Below are 21,762 nucleotides of genomic sequence, written 5' to 3'. Positions count from 1 at the left end.
CTATCTATATACATTACTTTCCCCATTATATCCTAGTAGATATCTGTAACCCACTTGAAAATCAACCATTTGGCCTATTAATTGTTATTTCATGTTCGTCAGCGTGTTCAGGAGAATCAGGTTTGTAATCAGTGTCGTCAACAGTAACTAATCATACACATGGCTCTTTTCTTCAACCTGCAAAATATCCATCTCTGCAACATCCTTTACACCCTCTAAAGACAAGACCAGCAATGCCATTAAGATCAGTCATAACGCTGGCTGTGCTTATTGCTTTTCAGTATCTTCAGCATTAAACAAATTAAAAGCTCCAGACCATTGATCCTATGATAGAATGGTGTATAAACTCGTAACTGGCTACAAGAGGCATCTGCCCTGCGTTCCCTTGACACCTAACAGCTAACATGTTAGGCTAAAGCCATGTGAACAATCCGTTAGACACAAAACGTTGTTAGCTTTACAGACCTAGCGTTGTTTCGAGGTGAGCTCCGGTATGTTTACAGAGGAGCACTATTTTTTCATTCTCTCTGCGTCATATTCTCTTTTCGATCTATAAATATATATAAATATATATATGTATATATAAAGATACATATACACACATATATGTATACATATATACTGTATATGCATGTGTATAATATGTATTATGTATCTAATTATCTAACTATCTGTCTATCTATCCATATATTTCTATCTGTCTATATATATGTGTGTGAGTGTGTGTGTTTATGTATATATATATATATATATATATATATATATATATATATATATATATATATGTGTGTGTGTGTGTGTATGTGTGTGTGGGTGTTTATATTCACATGTATGTGTGTACGTATGCATATATATATATATATATATATATATATATATATATATATATGAATGTATATATATGTGTATATGTGTATAGATATATATATATTTCTACTTTTTTATTTACTAACTTATCTACAATGCACATGTTTATATTTGTTATGCGTAGCGAACGCAAGGCTGGTGTTTCTCCTAATCCGTCTTCATTATTATCTCAATCTTTATTGACAAATCTTAGCCGAGCCTCGTTTATTACAGAATCTGTTTATGTTACCTGTAGAAACGCTCGTTGAGTCAGGTCCCCATTTCCCTTTTACATTGTATCCCTGTATACGTCTGGATTTAAGATATTGTTATGGATTTACAATACCATTATGAAATCCTGTTTTCGGACACTTAAGGCTTTCACATTACAATCACTTACAATATACCTCGGTGTTTCGAATAAGTTTGTCAAACGTTATGTCCTTGGTATATATATATATATATATATATATTTTTTTTTTTTTTTTCGTAAAAGAAAACTCGCTATTGTCATGAAACTGAATGAAATAATTAAAATGAAACTGTCCATCACGCCAGAGAAAAAATTATAAAATGGTCTTTCATTCATGACTTATTTTTTCAAATTCCTGTGACGTCAGAGAAATGACACCGACAACGCCGATATATGGAACTCAACAGAAGTTCATAGAGGTGTCAGATTCCTTATGGGGAAAAGCTTGACTCATGTATCTTTCTGTTACAAGATCCATGGTTTATATATGTAAAGCAGTGACTTTTCAGCTTTGATATAAAGTAAATACTATTTTTCAGAAAAGAAAAGGAATGAAAACCTAATGTACAAAGTGCACGATATTCATATATGTTTATGTGTGTGTGTACATGTATATACATACTGTGTATGCATGTATAAATATATATGTATATATAGATACATGGTTATACATACATATATACATGTATATACGGATACATGGTTATGCATATATATATATATATATATATATATATATATATTGATGTATATATACATATAGATATATACATATATTTATATGTATACATATATTTATATGTATACATACATTTAGATATATACATATATGTATATGTATACATACATATATATATACATATATTTATATATATACATACATATAGATATATATATAGATATATACATATATCTATATGTATCTATAAATATTTATATGTATTTATATAGATATTGATATATATCTATAAATATATATGTATATATGTTATATATGTATATATATATATATATGTATATATATGGATACATATATATTATATATAGACATACATATATATATGCATTCAAAAGATAATGATTATACATTATTGAATATATATACGTATTTATATGTATATGTATATATATACATTTATGCAATCATCTATTCATTTACATCATCATTATCTTTCGAATGCATCTTCTGCTGAAACACCGGTGGCTGTGAAAAATAAATTCTTACCCATAGGCATATATGCACATACACAAACACATGCAGCCTCTCTTCTGTCTCTCATTTGGAGCATCTATAAGTCATTTTCGTCTTTGGACCTATATATATATGTATACATACATAAGTAATATATGCATATATATATATGTAAATATATGAATATATATATAGAGAGAGATACTGGTGTGTGTTTGTGTGTATGTATATATATAAATAGACATATAAGGAGTATGTACATATGTTTGTATATGTATATAGTCCACATGTATAACTTTATTTCTTGTATTATGTGCATATACAAAACACACACAACCACACATACCCACATACGCAAACACACACAAATATTTGTGTACATATATACATATAGGCGTATATTAATTGATGCATATATATATAGATAGATAGATAGAGAGAGAGACGGATATATATATATATATATATATATATGGATAAACACAAATACATATATGAGCATATATGTCTTTAAATGTGTATATATATGTGTGTATATGTGCACATATCCGACTGACTCTTTGTTCACCTGTTTATTTATCTCTATATATAAGCACTGGGGGCGAGATAGAGAGCGATAAACCGAGAGGCAAAGACAGAGAGAGATAGAAAGATATACACATGCAAATGTCTATATAATACATATGCTAGTGAATTAGTATAAGGAAATAAATAATGTATATACATGTTCGCATCCACACACACATATGCACATACACATATATAGATGGACAGGTATAGATAAAGACAGGTATCTAAAAAATCTAAAATGCAGTACACATTTATTTAGAAGTTAATCAAATTCTAAATAACAGTACCCACTTTTCCTTGGGAATTGCACTTAAACCTGTTCTCAATAAGCAACAGACTTCAGTTGGTGATCTGTCATGTTGTGAAATGGAAGAGTGTGGTGTCAGGAAGTCGATTATCCGTAGTAGCCGCCACGTCCATAGCCGTAACGACCCCCATATCCACGACCTCCGAATCCATAGCTGCCACGACCTCCGTATCCATAGCTTCCACGACCTCTGAATCCTCCAATACCTCCGTTTCCATAGCCTCCACGACCCCCAAATCCAGAGAATCCGAAGCCACGCGATCCAAATTGAGGGTCAGCCACTGGATCAGCGTCGGCCACGGGGTCAGGGAAAGCTACGGGGTCAGGCTCAGGCATGGCGGTGCTCCAGCTCACCAGGCATGTTAGGGCCATTGCTACAGCCAGAATCATCGAAACCTGAATCAGAAAATAGATAAACCACTTTTGGATGAATATACGGCTAAACGCTTCACTGACTAAAAGTGTAAATGACAAAATTCTCCCAGAAATTGTCAACAGGAACGTTTATGGGGAGGGTATGGAATATTGGCCCACCAAAACGTATTTTGATCTGTAATTGAAAAAAAAAACTTTTTAACGAAATCTTGCCTTTCATAAAAAAAAAAAAAAAAAAAAAAAACATATTGAGTTTATATTTACTGAAATCAATATAAAAGCTAATTTCACACTGAACCAGAAGCGTGATTTTGTCTTTTCCTTAAATTCACTTAATTTATTCATTGATTTATTTTTTATTTGTGCTAGATTTGGTAGGAGAATCATGACATTTTTTCAAATTTCTTTACTAGATCTGTCAGTTGGAGTGCCAAAAAAAAAAAAAAAAAAAAAAACAACTTAATTCTCTGCACGATTTACCTTCGAAAACTACGGAAAAATCCAATTTTTGTATATTTGTCCTTAGAAAGCCACTCCAAAAGGTACTTCTCTAGGTGTTACAAGACCCTAAACAGAGCGCCTTACAGTACACTACAAACGTAACATCATATGAACGCCGACATCTACAACACCTCAGCCAACTTACCAGATTCATGTTGCTTCGGAGATGAGCGTCGACCGAATGCAGAAGGGACTATGGCCAATAACTGGAGTGAGTCGAGCTTAAATAGATCACAGGACAGTTCCGAATGTCATTGCCAGACTTTTTTTTGTCTTTTTCTGTTACTTGAGAAAGTCTGAGTCATGGGGTCACACTAATACCACATTATAAAAGGGTTCGAAGAACTTTTGTATATTTACAGAATGTTCTGCTATACAGATTAAGAATGGAAATGTCAGTTATTTTGAAAATGAACTACTATTGGGGGAAGAGAAGAACGGAAATTATCTTTCATAACTCCCAGCACCTCTGTTACGCAGCTACTGCCACCACCATGATATACTATGAACGAAATAGATTCTAGCGTAATTTTGCGTAATATATATATGTAAATGAACTTACCCTTACATATATTTATAAAAATATGTATATATACATATATATGCATATGTGTGTATGTATATATATTCATACATATACATGTGCATATATACTTGTATATGTATATATATACATATATATAACATATGTATATATACATATATATATATAATATATGTATATATACATATATATGTGTGTATGCGTGTTTGTGTATGTATGTGAGTATATATGCATACAAATATGTATATTCACACACACACGCACACATATATATGTATATATACATAAACACATAAATAGAAAGATAGACAGAATATGTTTATATATGTATGCCTATTTTCCCTGATGTTTTGCCATCGACAGTTCATATTTTTAAATTACGTGGTTAATGTCCGTATGGTATATCAAGTAAGGAGCACATCTTGCGTATAATGCTAAACAAAATAAGTTTGCTTTCGTGAATCTTTGAATGAAAATGTATGGATTATTATCAGAATCAGCCTTGGAAATGCCATGGAGAGCGACTTTTATAAATCCTTTTTGAATTTTAAAAGAATATTATTTTAACATTCGCATCACAACCATCACATGTACACACACATACAAACACCCATCCACCTATCCACACACACGCACCCACACATACACACACACACGCACCCACACACACGCACACATACACACACACACGCACCCACACACACACATAAATATATATATCTATATATATATATACATATATATACATATATATTATATGTATTCATATATATATGAATATATGGATATATATGAATATATTCACTATATATATATATATATATATATGCATACACACACACACACACTTATATTTATATGTCCACATGTGTATGCATGTTTGCACTGTGGGATACGTGTAAAAATGGGATGGATTGCTGGATAATTACCCAGCAGCATTGATGTCTCCTGCTTGCACTTCCATGGCGTGCGCAAAAATATAGCCAGCTGAGACGACGTTATCAGGAATGCACATACAAACATATCATCTCGCTTTTGCACGCCATCCTCAAATATATATATATATATATATATATATACATATATGTATATATACACACATGCATATACATAGATATAGATAGATATAGATATCGATATTGATATAGATGGATAGACAGACAGATGGGTAGACATATAAAGATGGATAGAGAGACCGATACGTAGATATATAAAAAAAAATTAATGATAGGTACACATACAGACATACAGTTATAGACAAGTAGATAGAGAGAAACAGATGGATACAAATAAAATGTACATTACTGTAATTAATATGGATTGACGTGTAGAGAGGAAATACAAAGTTATGCAGCATTTACAATGCTCTTTCATGTAAGATAATGTTCAAAGAATATGAGTTTTACTTGCATTTGTCATTATTGTTTATATTTGCGTATTGTAATTAAGAGGACCGCAGTACATGCGAGTAACTGCATGTAGATCGTAGATGTTAATGGTTATTTAGTTACCGTGTGCCATACCCCTGAGAGAATCTATCAATTTACCAGACTTTAGAAAATTGTATACACTATACATCTATCTATCTATCTATCTATCTATATATATATGTAAACACACACATACGTACACACACACACACACATGCACAGATATATATGCACACACACACACACACACACACACACACACACACACACTACGTATATATGTATATATATACATATACACATACGCATACATATGCACGTCTGCGTTTGCGTGCCTACATATACATATGTATATATACATATATATGTATATATGTATATAGCATCTGCTTCGAGATCTTAGATCTTCTGGATGTGTTTCTATGCAGCCGCCCTTCTGTCTCTTATTCTGAGAGTCTGTTCTTTTCAGTTTTTTTGACTTAAAGTATATATACATACATACATACACATACCTAATATGCATACATATCTATATATGTATATATATATAAAGATGAAGATATTGGTGTGTCTGTTTGTATATATAGACATTAAAGGAATGTGTATATATATTTCTTTATGTATATACTCCATTTGAATAACGGTATTTTTTTTATTATGTGTATATACAAAACACACAGTTACGCAAACACACACACACAAATATATGTGTACATATATATATATATACATATACACATGTATATTGATGAATGTATGTATATAGAATGATATACGGACATATACATATATATTGACAAACACATATACATACATGTAGGCGAGATAGCGAGAGATAAGATAGATATGCACATGCAAATGTCTATGCAATACATATGCCAGTTAATTGGTATATGGCTATAAATCATGTTTATGGATGTTCACACTTACATACACACACAAACACACACACTCATGTGCACATACACATATACAGATGGACAGATATAGATAAAGACAGGTATATATATAATGAAATAAAAAAGCAGTTCACATTTATTTAGTAGTTAATCAAATTCTAAATAACAGTACCCACTTTTCCTTGGGAATTGCACTTAAACCTGTTCTCAATAAGCAACAGACATCAGTTGGTGATCTGTCATGTTGTGAAATGGAAGAGTGTGGTGTCAGGAAGTCGATTATCCGTAGTAGCCGCCACGTCCATAGCCGTAACGACCCCCATATCCACGACCTCCGAATCCATAGCTGCCACGACCTCCGTATCCATAGCTTCCACGACCCCTGAATCCTCCAGTACCTCCATATCCATAGCCTCCACGACCCCCAAATCCAGAGAATCCGAAGCCACGTGATCCAAATTGAGGGTCAGCCACTGGATCAGCGTCAGCCACGGGGTCAGGGAAAGCTAGGGGGTCAGGGTCAGGCATGGCGGTGCTCCAGCTCACCAGGCATGTTAGGGCCATTGCTACGGCCAGAATCATCGAAACCTGAATCAGAAAATAGATAAACCACTTTTGCATGAATATACGGCTAAACGCTTCACTGACTAAAAGTGTAAAAGACAAAATTCTCCAAGAAATTGTCAACAGGAACGTTTATGGGGAGGGTATGGAATATTGGCCCACCAAAACGTATATTGATCTGTTATTGAAAAAAAAACTTTTTAACGAAATCTTGCTTTTCATAAAAAAAAAAAAAAAAAAAAAAAACATATTGAGTTTATGTTTATTGAATCAATATAAAACTAATTTCACACTGCACCAGAAGCATGATTTTGTCTTTACTTAATTAATTAATTATTTTTTTTATTTGTGCTAGATTTACCTTCGAAAACTACGAAAAAATCCTATTCTTTGTATATTTGTCCTTAAGGAGCCACCCCAAAAGGTACTTCTCTCGGTGGTACAAGACCTAAAACAGAGCGCCTTACAGTACACTACAAACGTAACATCATATGAACGCCGACATCTACAACACCTCAGCCAACTTACCAGATTCATGTTGCTTCGGAGATGAGTGTCGACTGAATACAGAGAGGACTATGGCCAATAACTGGAGTGAATCGAGCTTATATAGATCACAGGACAGTTCCGAATGTCATTGCCAGACTTTTTTTTGTCTTTTTCTCGAATTGGCCTTGAGAAAGTCTGAGTCATGGGGTCACACTAATACCATATTATAAAAGGGTTCGAAGAAATCCTTTTGAATTGTGGTATCTTTGCAGAATGTTCTGCTATACAGATTAAGAAAGGGAATGTCAGTTATTTTGAAAATTAACTACTATTGGGGGCTTAGAAGAACGGAAATTATCTTTCATAACTCCCAGCACCTCTGTTACGCAGCTACTGCCATCACCGTGATATACCATGAACGAAATAGATTCTAGCGTAATTTTGCGTAATATATATATAGGTAAATGAACTTACCCTTACATATATTTATAAAAATATGTATATATACATATAAATGTATGTGTGTATGTATATATATATTCATACATATACATGTGTATATATGCTTCTATATGTGTACATATATTCATATATATACATATATAATATATGTATATATACATACATATGTGTGTGTATGCGTGTGGCGTATGTATGTGAGTATATATGCATACAAATATGTATATTCACACACACGCACGCATATATATGTATATACATACATATACACATAAACACATAGATATAACAATAGAATATGTGTATGTATGTATGCCTATTTTTCCTGATGTTTTGCCATCGACAGTTCATATATATTTTTTAATTACGTGGTTAATGTCCGTATGATATATCAAGTAAGGAGAACATCTTGCGTATAATGCTAAGCACAATAAGTTTGCTTTCGTGAATCTTTGAATAGAAATGTATGGATTATTATCACTATCAGCCTTGGAAATGCCACGGAGAGCGACTTTTATTAATCCTTTATGAATAAAAAAAAAAAAAAAAAAAAAAAAACTATCTTAACATTCGCATCACAACCATCACATGTATACACACATACAAACACCCATCCATCTATCCACACACACACACACACACACTCACCCACACATACACATAAATATATATATATACACACACATATATAATATATATATTCATATATATATGAATATATGGATATATATGAATACATACACTATATATATACATGTATATATATATGCATACACACACACACACTCATATGTATATGTTCATATGTGTATGCATGTTTGCACTGTGGGATACGTGTAAAAATGGGATGGATTGCTGGATAATTACCCAGCAGCATTGATGTCTCCTTCTTGCACTTCCATGGCGTGCGCAAAAATATAGTCAGTTGAGACGACGTTATCAGGAATGCACATACATACATATAATCTCGCTTTTACACGCCATCCTCAAATATATATACACACACACATGTATATACATATGTATATATATATATATATATTGAGATTGATGGATAGACAGACTGATGGGTAGACATATAAAGATGGATAGAGACACCGATACGTAGATATATATAGAAATATATACTAATAGGTACACATACAGACATACAGTTATAGACAGGTAGATAGAGAGATACAGATGGATACAAATAAAGTGTACATTACTGTAATTAGTATGGATAGACGTGTAAAGAGGAAAGACAAAAGTTTTGCAGCATCTGCAATGCACAAATATTAGTCAAACATCTTTCATGTGCAATTTGAGAATAAGCATTTATCATTTATATGGTATGAAGATGATAATACATCGTATTGATAATGTAATAAGAGTGAGTACACAGTTTCTTAAAAAGATAATGTTCAAAGGATACGAGTTTTACTTGCATTTGTCATTATTGTTTATATTTGCGTATTGCAATTAAGAGGACCGCAGTACATGCGAGTAACTGCATGTAGATCGTAGATGTTAATGGGTATTTAGTTACCGTGTGCCATTCCCCTTAGAGAATCTATTAATTTACCAGACTTTAGAAAATGGTATACACTATATATCTATCTTTATCTCTATTTATATATATGTAAAAACACATACGTTCACACACACACACACACACACACACACACACATATATATATATGCACACACATACTACGTATATATGTATATATACACAAATATATACACATACGCATACATATGCGCGTCTGTATTTGCGTGCCTACATATACATATGTATATAAATACATATGTATATATGTATATAGCATCTGCTTTGAGATCTTAGCTCCTCTGGTTTTCTTTCTATTCAACCTCCCTTCTATCTCTCATTCTGAGCGTCTATCTGTTCTTTTCGTCTTTGGACTTAAAGTATATATATGTACATACATACACATACCTAATATATGTATATTTATATATGTATATATATATATATATATAAAGAGGAAGATATTGGTGTGGGTGTTTGTGTCTATATATATAGACATAAAAGGAATGTGTATATATATATTTCTATATGTATATACTCCACATGTATAACGGTATTTTTTTTATTATGTGTATATACAAAACACACACATACGCAAGCACACACACACAAATATGTGTACATATATATACATATACACATGTATATTGATGAATGTATGTATATAGATAGGCAGACGGATATATACATATATACATATTGACAAACACATATATGCATACATGTAGCCGAGATAGCGAGAGATAAGATAGATATGCACATGCAAATGTCTATGTAATACATATGCCAATGAATTTGTATATGGCTATAAATCATGTATATAGATGTTCAAACTTACACACACACACACACCCATGTGCACATGTACATATATAGATGGACAGGTATAGATAAAGACAGGTATCTAAAAAATCTAAAATGCAGTACACATTTATTTAGTAGTTAATCAAATTCTAAATAACAGTACCCAATTTTCCTTGGCAATTGCACTTAAACCTGTTCTCAATAAGCAACAGACATCAGTTGGTGATCTGTCATGTTGTGAAATGGAAGAGTGTGGTGTCAGGAAGTCGATTATCCGTAGTAGCCGCCACGTCCATAGCCGGAACGACCCCCATATCCACGACCTCCGAATCCATAGCTGCCACGACCTCCGTATCCATAGCTTCCACGACCCCTGAATCCTCCAATGCCTCCATTTCCATAGCCTCCACGACCCCCAAATCCAGAGAATCCGAAGCCACGCGATCCAAATTGAGGGTCAGCCACTGGATCAGCGTCAGCCACGGGGTCAGGGAAAGCTACGGGGTCAGGCTCAGGCATGGCGGTGCTCCAGCTCACCAGGCATGTTAGGGCCATTGCTACGGCCAGAATCATCGAAACCTGAATCAGAAAATAGATAAACCACTTTTGCATGAATATACGGCTAAACGCTTCACTGACTAAAAGTGTAAAAGACAAAATTCTCCAAGAAATTGTCAACAGGAACGTTTATGGGGAGGGTATGGAATATTGGCCCACCAAAACGTATATTGATCTGTTATTGAAAAAAAAACAACTTTTTAACGAAATCTTGCTTTTCATGAAAAACAAAAACAAAAAAAAAAACATATTGAGTTTATGTTTATTGAATCAATATAAAAACTAATTTCATACTGAACCAGAAGCATGATTTTGTCTTTTCCTTAAATTCACTTAATTAATTAATTTATTTATTTTTTTATTTGTGCTAGATTTGGTAGGAGAATCATGACACTTTTCAAATTTCTTATTAGATCTGTCAATTGGAGTGCCAAAAAAAAAAAAAAAAAAAACTTAATCCTCTGCACGATTTACCTTCGAAAACTACGAAAAAATCCTATTCTTTGTATATTTGTCCGTAAAAAGCCACCCAAAAGGTACTTCTCTAGGTGTTACAAGACCCTAAACAGAGCGCTTTACAGTACACTACAAACGTAACATCATACAAACGCCGACATCTACAACACCTCAGCCAACTTACCAGATTCATGTTGCTTCGGAGATGAGCGTCGACCGAATACAGAAAGGACTATGACCAATAACTGGAGTGAATCGAGCTTATATAGATCACAGGACAGTTCCGAATGTCATTGCCAGACTTTTTTTTTGTCTTTTTCTCGAATTGGCCTTGAGAAAGTCTGAGTCATGGGGTCACACAAATACCATATTATAAAAGGGTTCGAAGAAATCCTTTTGAATTGTGGTATCTTTGCAGAATGTTCTGCTATACAGATTAAGAATGGGAATGTCAGTTATTTTGAAAATGAACATACTATTGGGGGCTTAGAAGAACGGAAATTATCTTTCATAACTCCCAGCACCTCTGTTACGCAGCTACTGCCATAACCGTGATATACCATGAACGAAATAGATTCTAGCGTAATTTTGCGTAATATATATATATATATATATATATAGGTAAATGAACTTACCCTTACATATATTTATAAAAATATGTATATATACATATATATGCATATGTGTGTATGTATATATATATTCATACATATACATGTGCATATATACTTGTATATGTATATATATACATATATATAACATATGTATATATACATATATATATATATATAATATATGTATATATATATATATATGTGTGTATGCGTGTTTGTGTATGTATGTGAGTATATATGCATACAAATATGTATATTCACACACACACGCACACATATATATGTATATATACATAAACACATAAATAGAAAGATAGACAGAATATGTGTATGTATGTATGCCTATTTTCCCTGATGTTTTGCCATCGACAATTCATATTTTTAAATTACGTGGTTAATGTCCGTATGGTATATCAAGTAAGGAGCACATCTTGCGTATAATGCTAAACAAAATAAGTTTGCTTTCGTGAATCTTTGAATGAAAATGTATGGATTATTATCAGAATCAGCCTTGGAAATGCCATGGAGAGCGACGTTTATAAATCCTTTTTGAATTTTAAAAGAATATTATTTTAACATTCGCATCACAACCATCACATGTACACACACATACAAACACCCATCCACCTATCCACACACACGCACCCACACATACACACACACACGCACCCACACACACGCACACATACACACACACACGCACCCACACACACACATAAATATATATATATATACATATATATACATATATATTATATGTATTCATATATATATGAATATATGGATATATATGAATATATTCACTATATATATATATGCATACACACACACATACACTTATATTTATATGTCCACATGTGTATGCATGTTTGCACTGTGGGATACGTGTAAAAATGGGATGGATTGCTGGATAATTACTCAGCAGCATTGATGTCTCCTTCTTGCACTTCCATGGCGTGCGCAAAAATATAGTCAGCTGAGACGTTATCAGGAATGCACATACATACATATCATCTCGCTTTTACACGCCATCTTCAAATATATATATATATATATATATATATATACATGTATATACATATATATATATATATATTGATACTGATGGATAGACAGACAGATGGGTAGACATATAAAGATGGATAGACACCGATACGTTGATATATATAGAAATATATACTAATAGGTACACATACAGACATACAGTTATAGACAGGTAGATAGAGAGATACAGATGGATACAAATAAAGTGTACATTACTGTAATTAGTAAGGATAGACGTGTAAAGAGGAAAGACAAAAGTTATGCAGCATCTGCAATACACAAATATTAGTCAAACATCTTTCATGTGCAATTTGAGAATAAGCATTTATCATTTATATGGTATGAAGATGATAATACATCGTATTGATAATGTAATAAGAGTGAGTACACAGTTTCTTAAAAAGATAATGTTCAAAGGATACGAGTTTTACTTGCATTTGTCATTATTGTTTATATTTGCGTATTGCAATTAAGAGGACCGCAGTACATGCGAGTAACTGCATGTAGATCGTAGATGTTAATGGGTATTTAGTTACCGTGTGCCATTCCCCTTAGAGAATCTATTAATTTACCAGACTTTAGAAAATGGTATACACTATATATCTATCTTTATCTCTATTTATATATATGTAAAAACACATACGTTCACACACACACACACACACACACACACACACACATATATATATATGCACACACATACTACGTATATATGTATATATACACAAATATATACACATACGCATACATATGCGCGTCTGTATTTGCGTGCCTACATATACATATGTATATAAATACATATGTATATATGTATATAGCATCTGCTTTGAGATCTTAGCTCCTCTGGTTTTGTTTCTATGCAGCCGCCCTTCTGTCTCTTATTCTGAGCGTCTGTTCTTTTCAGTTTTTTTGACTTAAAGTATATATACATACATACATACACATACCTAATATGCATACATATCTATATATGTATATATATAAAGATAAAGATATTGGTGTGTCTGTTTGTATATATAGACATTAAAGGAATGTGTATATATATTTCTTTATGTATATACTCCATTTGAATAACGGTATTTCTTTTATTATGTGTATATACAAAACACACAGTTACGCAAACACACACACACAAATATATGTGTACATATATATATATATATATACATATACACATGTATATTGATGAATGTATGTATATAGAATGATATACGGACATATACATATATATTGACAAACACATATACATACATGTAGGCGAGATAGCGAGAGATAAGATAGATATGCACATGCAAATGGCTATGCAATACATATGCCAGTTAATTGGTATATGGCTATAAATCATGTTTATGGATGTTCACACTTACATACACACACAAACACACACACTCATGTGCACATACACATATACAGATGGACAGATATAGATAAAGACAGGTATATATATAATGAAATAAAAAAAGCAGTTCACATTTATTTAGTAGTTAATCAAATTCTAAATAACAGTACCCACTTTTCCTTGGGAATTGCACTTAAACCTGTTCTCAATAAGCAACAGACATCAGTTGGTGATCTGTCATGTTGTGAAATGGAAGAGTGTGGTGTCAGGAAGTTGATTATCCGTAGTAGCCGCCACGTCCATAGCCGTAACGACCCCCATATCCACGACCTCCGAATCCATAGCTGCCACGACCTCCGTATCCATAGCTTCCACGACCCCTGAATCCTCCAGTACCTCCATATCCATAGCCTCCACGACCCCCAAATCCAGAGAATCCGTAGCCACGTGATCCAAATTGAGGGTCAGCCACTGGATCAGCGTCAGCCACGGGGTCAGGGAAAGCTACGGGGTCAGGGTCAGGCATGGCGGTGCTCCAGCTCACCAGGCATGTTAGGGCCATTGCTACGGCCAGAATCATCGAAACCTGAATCACAAAATAGATAAACCACTTTTGCATGAATATACGGCTAAACGCTTCACTGACTAAAAGTGTAAATTACAAAATTTTCCACGATATTGTCGACAGGAACGTCTGTCCGTAAGTTTATGGGGAGGGGATAGAATATGTGCCTACCAAAAAGTATTTTGCCCTGTTATTAAAAAAAAAAAAAAAAAAAAAAAAAAAAAAAAAAAAAAAAAAAAAAAAAAAAAAAAAAAAAAAAAAAAAAAAAAAAAAAAAAAAAAAAAAAAAACGAGTTTATAAAACACTTAATTTTCACTATCTAACGAAATATTGCATTTCATGAAAAAGAAAAAAAAATATATATAAACATATTGAGTTTATATTTACTGAAATCAATATAAAACTAATTTCATACTGAACCAGAAGCATGATTTTGTCTTTATCCTTAAATTCACTAAATTAATTAATTATTATTATCATTTATTATTTGTGCTAGATTTGGTAGGAGAATTATGACATCATTCAAATTTCTTTACTAGATCTATCAATTGGAGTGCCAAAAAGAAGAAAAAACATTATCCTCTGCACGATTTACCTTCGAAAACTACGAAAAAATCCTATTCTTTGTATATTTGTCGGTAAAAAGCCACCCCAAAAGGTACTTCTCTAGGTGTTACAAGACCTAAAACAGAGCGCCTTACAGTACACTACAAACGTAACATCATATAAACGCCGACATCTACAACACCTCAGCCAACTTACCAGATTCATGTTGCTTCGGAGATGAGCGTCGACTGAATACAGAGAGGACTATGGCCAATAACTGGAGTGAATCGAGCTTATATAGATCACAGGACAGTTCCGAATGTCATTGCCAGACTTTTTTTTGTCTTTTTCTCGAATTGGCCTTGAGAAAGTCTGAGTCATGGGGTCACACTAATACCATATTATAAAAGGGTTCGAAGAAATCCTTTTGAATTGTGGTATCTTTGCAGAATGTTCTGCTATACAGATTAAGAAAGGGAATGTCAGTTATTTTGAAAATGAACACACTATTGGGGGCATAGAAGAACGGAAATTATCTTTCATAACTCCAAGCACCTCTGTTACGCAGCTACTGCCAACACCGTGATATACTATGAACGAAATAGATTCTAGCGTAATTTTGCGTAATATATATATATATATATAGGTAAATGAATTTACCCTTACATATATTTATAAAAATATGTATATATACATATATATGTATATGTGTGTATGCATATATATTCATACATATACATGTGCATATATACTTGTATATGTGTACATATATTCATATATGTACATATATATAATATATGTATGTATATACACATATATATATATATATAATATATGTATATACACATATATATGTGTGTATGCGTGTTTGTGTATATATGCATACAAATATGTATATTCACACACACACGCACGCATATAAATGTATATATATACATAAACACATAGATAGAAAGATAGACAGAATATGTGTATGTATGTATGCCTATTTTCCCTGATGTTTTGCCATCGACAATTCATATTTTTAAATTACGTGGTTAATGTCCGTATGGTATATCACGTAAGGAGCACATCTTGCGTATAATGCTAAGCAGAATAAGTTTGCTTTCGTGAATCTTTGAATGGAAATGTATGGATTATTATCACTATCAGCCTTGGAAATGCCACAGAGAGCGACTTTTATTAATCCTTTATGAATAAAAAAAAAAAAAAAAAAAAAAAAATGATCTTAACATTCGCATCACAACCATCACATGTATACACACATACAAACACCCATCCATCTATCCACACACACACACACACACTCACCCACACATACACATAAATATATATATATATACACACACATATATAATATATATATTCATATATATATATGAATATATGGATATATATGAATACATACATTATATATATACATGTATATATATATATGCATACACACACACACACACACTTATATGTTTATGTTCATATGTGTATGCATGTTTGCACTGTGGGATACGTGTAAAAATGGGATGGATTGCTGGATAATTACCCAGCAGCATTGATGTCTCCTTCTTGCACTTCCATGGCGTGCGCAAAAATATAGTCAGCTGAGACGACGTTATCAGGAATGCACATACATACATATCATCTCGCTTTTACACGCCATCTTCAAATATATATATATATACACATGTATATACATATATATATATATATATATATATATATATATTGATACTGATGGATAGACAGACAGATGGGTAGACATATAAAGATTGATAGACACCGATACGTTGATATATATAGAAATATATACTAATAGGTACACATACAGACATACAGTTATAGACAGGTAGATAGAGAGATACAGATGGATACAAATAAAGTGTACATTACTGTAATTAGTATGGATAGACGTGTAAAGAGGAAAGACAAAAGTTATGCAGCATCTGCAATGCACAAATATTAGTCAAACATCTTTCATGTCCAATTTTAGAATAAGCATTTATCATTTATATGGTATGAAGATGATAATACATCGTATTGATAATGTAATAAGAGTGAGTACACAGTTTCTTAAAGAGATAATGTTCAAAGGATACGAGTTTTACTTGCCTTTGTCATTATTGTTTATATTTGCGTATTGCAATTAAAAGGACCGCAGTACATGCGAGTAACTGCATGTCGATCGTAGATGTTAATGGTTATTTGGTTACCGTGTGCTATTCCCCTGAGAGAATCTATCAATTTACCAGACTTTAGAAAATGGTATACACTATATATCTATCTTCATCTCTCTCTCTATATATATGTAAAAACAAACACGTACACACACACACACACACACACACACACTACGTATATATGTATAGATACACAAATATATACACATACGCATACATATGCGCGTCTGTATTTGCGTACCTACATATACATATGTATATATACATATATATGTATATATGTATATAACATCTGCATTGAGATTTTATCTCCTCTGGATTGGTTTCTATGCAGCCTCCCTTCTGTCTCTCATTCTGAGCGTCTATCTGTTCTTTTCGTCTTTGGAGTTAAAGTATATAAATATATAAATACATACATACGCATATTCAATATGTATATATATATGTATATATATATGTATATATATATAAAGAGAAATATATATTGGTGTGTGTGTTTGTGTGTCTGTATATATAGACATAAAAGGAATGTGTATATATATTTCTATATGTATATACTCCACATGTATAACGGTATTTTTTATTATGTGTATATACAAAACACACACAAACGCAAACACACACACAAATATATGTGTACATATATATGTATATATATATATATATATATATATACATGTACACATAAATATTGATGCATGTATGTATATAGAGATAGACGGATATATACATATATATTAACAAACACATATATGCATACATGTAGGCGAGCAAGAGAGAGATAAGTTGCAAATGTATATGTAATACATATGCCAGTGAAATGGTATATGGATATAAATCATGTATATGGATGTTCACACTTACATACACACACAAACACACACACCCATGTGCACATGCACATGTATAGATGGACAGATATAGATAAAGACAGGTATATATATATATATATATATATATAATGAAATCTAAAAAGCAGTACACATAAATTTAGTAGTTAATCAAGCTCTAAATAACAGTACCCACTTTTCCTTGGCAATTGCACTTAAACCTGTTCTCAATAAGCAACAGACATCAGTAACTGAGAGAATCTATCAATTTACCAGACTTTAGAAAATTGTATAAACTATTAATCTATCTATATCTATATATATACGTGTAAACACACACACGTACACACACACACACACACACACACACACACACACACATGCGCACATATATATGCACACACACACACACACACACATACACTACGTATATATTTATATATATACACACATACACATACGCATACATATGCACGTCAGTATATGTGTTCCTACATATACATGTGTATATATATACATATATATGTATATAGCATCTGCTTTGAGATCTTAGATCTTCTGGATTTGTTTGTATGCAGCCTCCCTTCTGTCTCTCATTCTGAGCGTCTGTTCTTTTCAGTTTTTGGACTTAAAGTTTATATATACATACAAACATACATACACATACCTAATATGTATACATATCTATATATGTATATATAAAGATAAATATATTGGTGTGTGTGTTTGTATATATAAACATAAAAGGAATGTGTATATATATTTCTTTATGTATATACTCCACTTCTTTTATTATGTGTATATAGAAAACACACACATACGCACACACAGAAATATATGTGTCCAATGTACATATATATACATATACATATGTATACTGATTAATGTATGTATATAGATAGATAAACGGATATATACATATATATTGACAAACACATATACATACATGTAAGATAGATATGCACATGCAAATGTCTTTGCATTACAACTGTCAGTGAATTGGTATATGGATATAAATCATGTATATGGATGTTCACACTTACATACACACAAACACACACACCCATGTACACATGCACATATATAGATGGACAGATATAGTTAAAGACAGGTATATATATATATAATGAAATCTAAAATGCAGTACACATTTATTTAGTAGTTAATCAAATTCTAAATAACAGTACCCACTTTTCCTTGGCAATTGCACTTAAACCTGTTCTCAATAAGCAACAGACATCAGTTGGTGATCTGTCATGTTGTGAAATGGAAGAGTGTGGTGTCAGGAAGTCGATTATCCGTAGTAGCCGCCACGTCCATAGCCGTAACGACCCCCATATCCACGACCTCCGAATCCATAGCTGCCACGACCTCCGTATCCATAACTTCCACGACCCCTGAATCCTCCAGTACCTCCATATCCATAGCCTCCACGACCCCCAAATCCAGAGAATCCGAAGCCACGTGATCCAAATTGAGGGTCAGCCACTGGGTCAGCGTCAGCCACGGGGTCAGGGAAAGCTACGGGGTCAGGCTCAGGCATGGCGGTGCTCCAGCTCACCAGGCATGTTAGGGCCATTGCTACGGCCAGAATCATCGAAACCTGAATCAGAAAATAGATAAACCACTTTTAAATGTAGATACGGCAAAACTGGCTAAAAGTGTAAATGACAAAATTCTCCACGAATGTGTTTATTTGGAGGGAGGGTATAGAATATTGGCCTGCCAAAACGTATTTTGTTATTTTTTGAGACCGAGTAAAACACCCAATCTTCACTACTTAACGAAATCTTGCTTAAAAAAAAGATACTGAGTTTATATTTACTGAAATCAATATGAAACCTATTTTCACAGTGAACCAAACGTATGATTTTGTATTTTTTCCTTAAATTTACTTAACAGATTTGGTAGGAGAATAATTATACTTTTTTCAAATTTCTTTACTAGATTTGTTAAATGAAATGTCAAAAAGAAAAAAAGAAAACCATAATCCTTTATGCGATTTGGCCTACGAAAACTACGAAAAAACCCTATTCTTAGTAACTTTGTTCTTAGAAAGCCACCTCAAAAGGTACCACTCCAGGTGATACAAGACCTAAAACAGAGCGCCTTACAGTACACTACAAACGTAACATCATACAAACGCCGACATCTACAACACCTCAGCCAACTTACCAGATTCATGTTGCTTCGGAGATGAGCGTCGACCGAATGCAGGAGGGACTATGGCCAATAACTAGAGTGAGTCGAGCTTAAATAGATCACAGGACAGTTCCGAATGTCATTGCCTTTTTTTTTTTTTTTTCTCGGATGGCCTTGAGAAAGTCGGAGTCATGGGTAACTCTAATACCATGTTATAAAAGGGTCCAAAGAATTCCTTTTGAATTGTTACATCTTTACAGAACGTTCTGCGATACAGATTAAGAATGGGAATGTCAGTTATTTTGAGAATGAACATACTATTGGAGGCATAGAAAAGCGGAAATTATCTTTCATAACTCCCAGGGCCTCTGTTACGCAGCTACTGTCATAACTGTGGTATACCATGAACGAAATAGATTCCAACGTAATTGTGCGTAATTATATATATATGTGTGTGTATAATATATATAAGTAAATGTTTTTACCCTTACATATGTTGATGAAAATATGTATACACACACACACACACACACACACACACACACACACACACACACACACATACACACATATATATATATATATATATATATGCATGTGTGTGTGTCTGCGTGCATATATATATCATCATCAACGGAAGGGTCAGGGTTAACCCGCCATGGCACACGCGACGGTTGTCCTCCAGCACTTTCTGTCTTGCGCACGTCTTAGTAATTGGGCCATAGGAAGT

General features: G+C 32.9%; 5 protein-coding genes across 5 annotated transcripts; all 5 read right to left on the bottom strand.

The window, feature by feature from the left end:
• Window positions 1-3,167: 3,167 nt before the first annotated feature.
• On the bottom strand, window positions 3,168-4,230 carry LOC125041587 (scale keratin-like). The gene is made up of 2 exons (XM_047636637.1): window positions 4,190-4,230; window positions 3,168-3,564 (listed from the first exon to the last, which is right to left on the bottom strand). The coding sequence occupies exons 1-2, from the start codon at window positions 4,196-4,198 to the stop codon at window positions 3,256-3,258; spliced, it is 318 nt and encodes a 105-aa protein (XP_047492593.1). The 5' UTR covers window positions 4,199-4,230; the 3' UTR covers window positions 3,168-3,255.
• Window positions 4,231-7,041: 2,811 nt separating this feature from the next.
• On the bottom strand, window positions 7,042-8,142 carry LOC125041559 (scale keratin-like). Its single transcript, XM_047636589.1, has 2 exons — window positions 8,010-8,142; window positions 7,042-7,505 (listed from the first exon to the last, which is right to left on the bottom strand). Exons 1-2 carry the CDS (start codon window positions 8,016-8,018, stop codon window positions 7,197-7,199), a joined length of 318 nt encoding a protein of 105 aa, XP_047492545.1. The 5' UTR covers window positions 8,019-8,142; the 3' UTR covers window positions 7,042-7,196.
• A 2,721-nt stretch (window positions 8,143-10,863) lies between these two features.
• LOC125041557 (glycine-rich protein 2-like) lies at window positions 10,864-12,056 on the bottom strand. The gene is made up of 2 exons (XM_047636586.1): window positions 11,963-12,056; window positions 10,864-11,343 (listed from the first exon to the last, which is right to left on the bottom strand). Exons 1-2 carry the CDS (start codon window positions 11,969-11,971, stop codon window positions 11,035-11,037), a joined length of 318 nt encoding a protein of 105 aa, XP_047492542.1. The 5' UTR covers window positions 11,972-12,056; the 3' UTR covers window positions 10,864-11,034.
• Window positions 12,057-14,897: 2,841 nt separating this feature from the next.
• LOC125041563 (scale keratin-like) lies at window positions 14,898-16,159 on the bottom strand. The gene is made up of 2 exons (XM_047636593.1): window positions 16,103-16,159; window positions 14,898-15,361 (listed from the first exon to the last, which is right to left on the bottom strand). The coding sequence occupies exons 1-2, from the start codon at window positions 16,109-16,111 to the stop codon at window positions 15,053-15,055; spliced, it is 318 nt and encodes a 105-aa protein (XP_047492549.1). The 5' UTR covers window positions 16,112-16,159; the 3' UTR covers window positions 14,898-15,052.
• A 3,870-nt stretch (window positions 16,160-20,029) lies between these two features.
• On the bottom strand, window positions 20,030-21,104 carry LOC125041530 (scale keratin-like). Its single transcript, XM_047636552.1, has 2 exons — window positions 21,066-21,104; window positions 20,030-20,493 (listed from the first exon to the last, which is right to left on the bottom strand). The coding sequence occupies exons 1-2, from the start codon at window positions 21,072-21,074 to the stop codon at window positions 20,185-20,187; spliced, it is 318 nt and encodes a 105-aa protein (XP_047492508.1). The 5' UTR covers window positions 21,075-21,104; the 3' UTR covers window positions 20,030-20,184.
• Between the last annotated feature and the right edge of the window lie 658 nt (window positions 21,105-21,762).

Source organism: Penaeus chinensis, chromosome 30 (assembly GCF_019202785.1).
Source record: "Penaeus chinensis breed Huanghai No. 1 chromosome 30, ASM1920278v2, whole genome shotgun sequence".
Lineage (NCBI taxonomy): Eukaryota > Metazoa > Arthropoda > Malacostraca > Decapoda > Penaeidae > Penaeus > Penaeus chinensis.
This window is presented reverse-complemented; position numbering and strand designations above follow the sequence as displayed.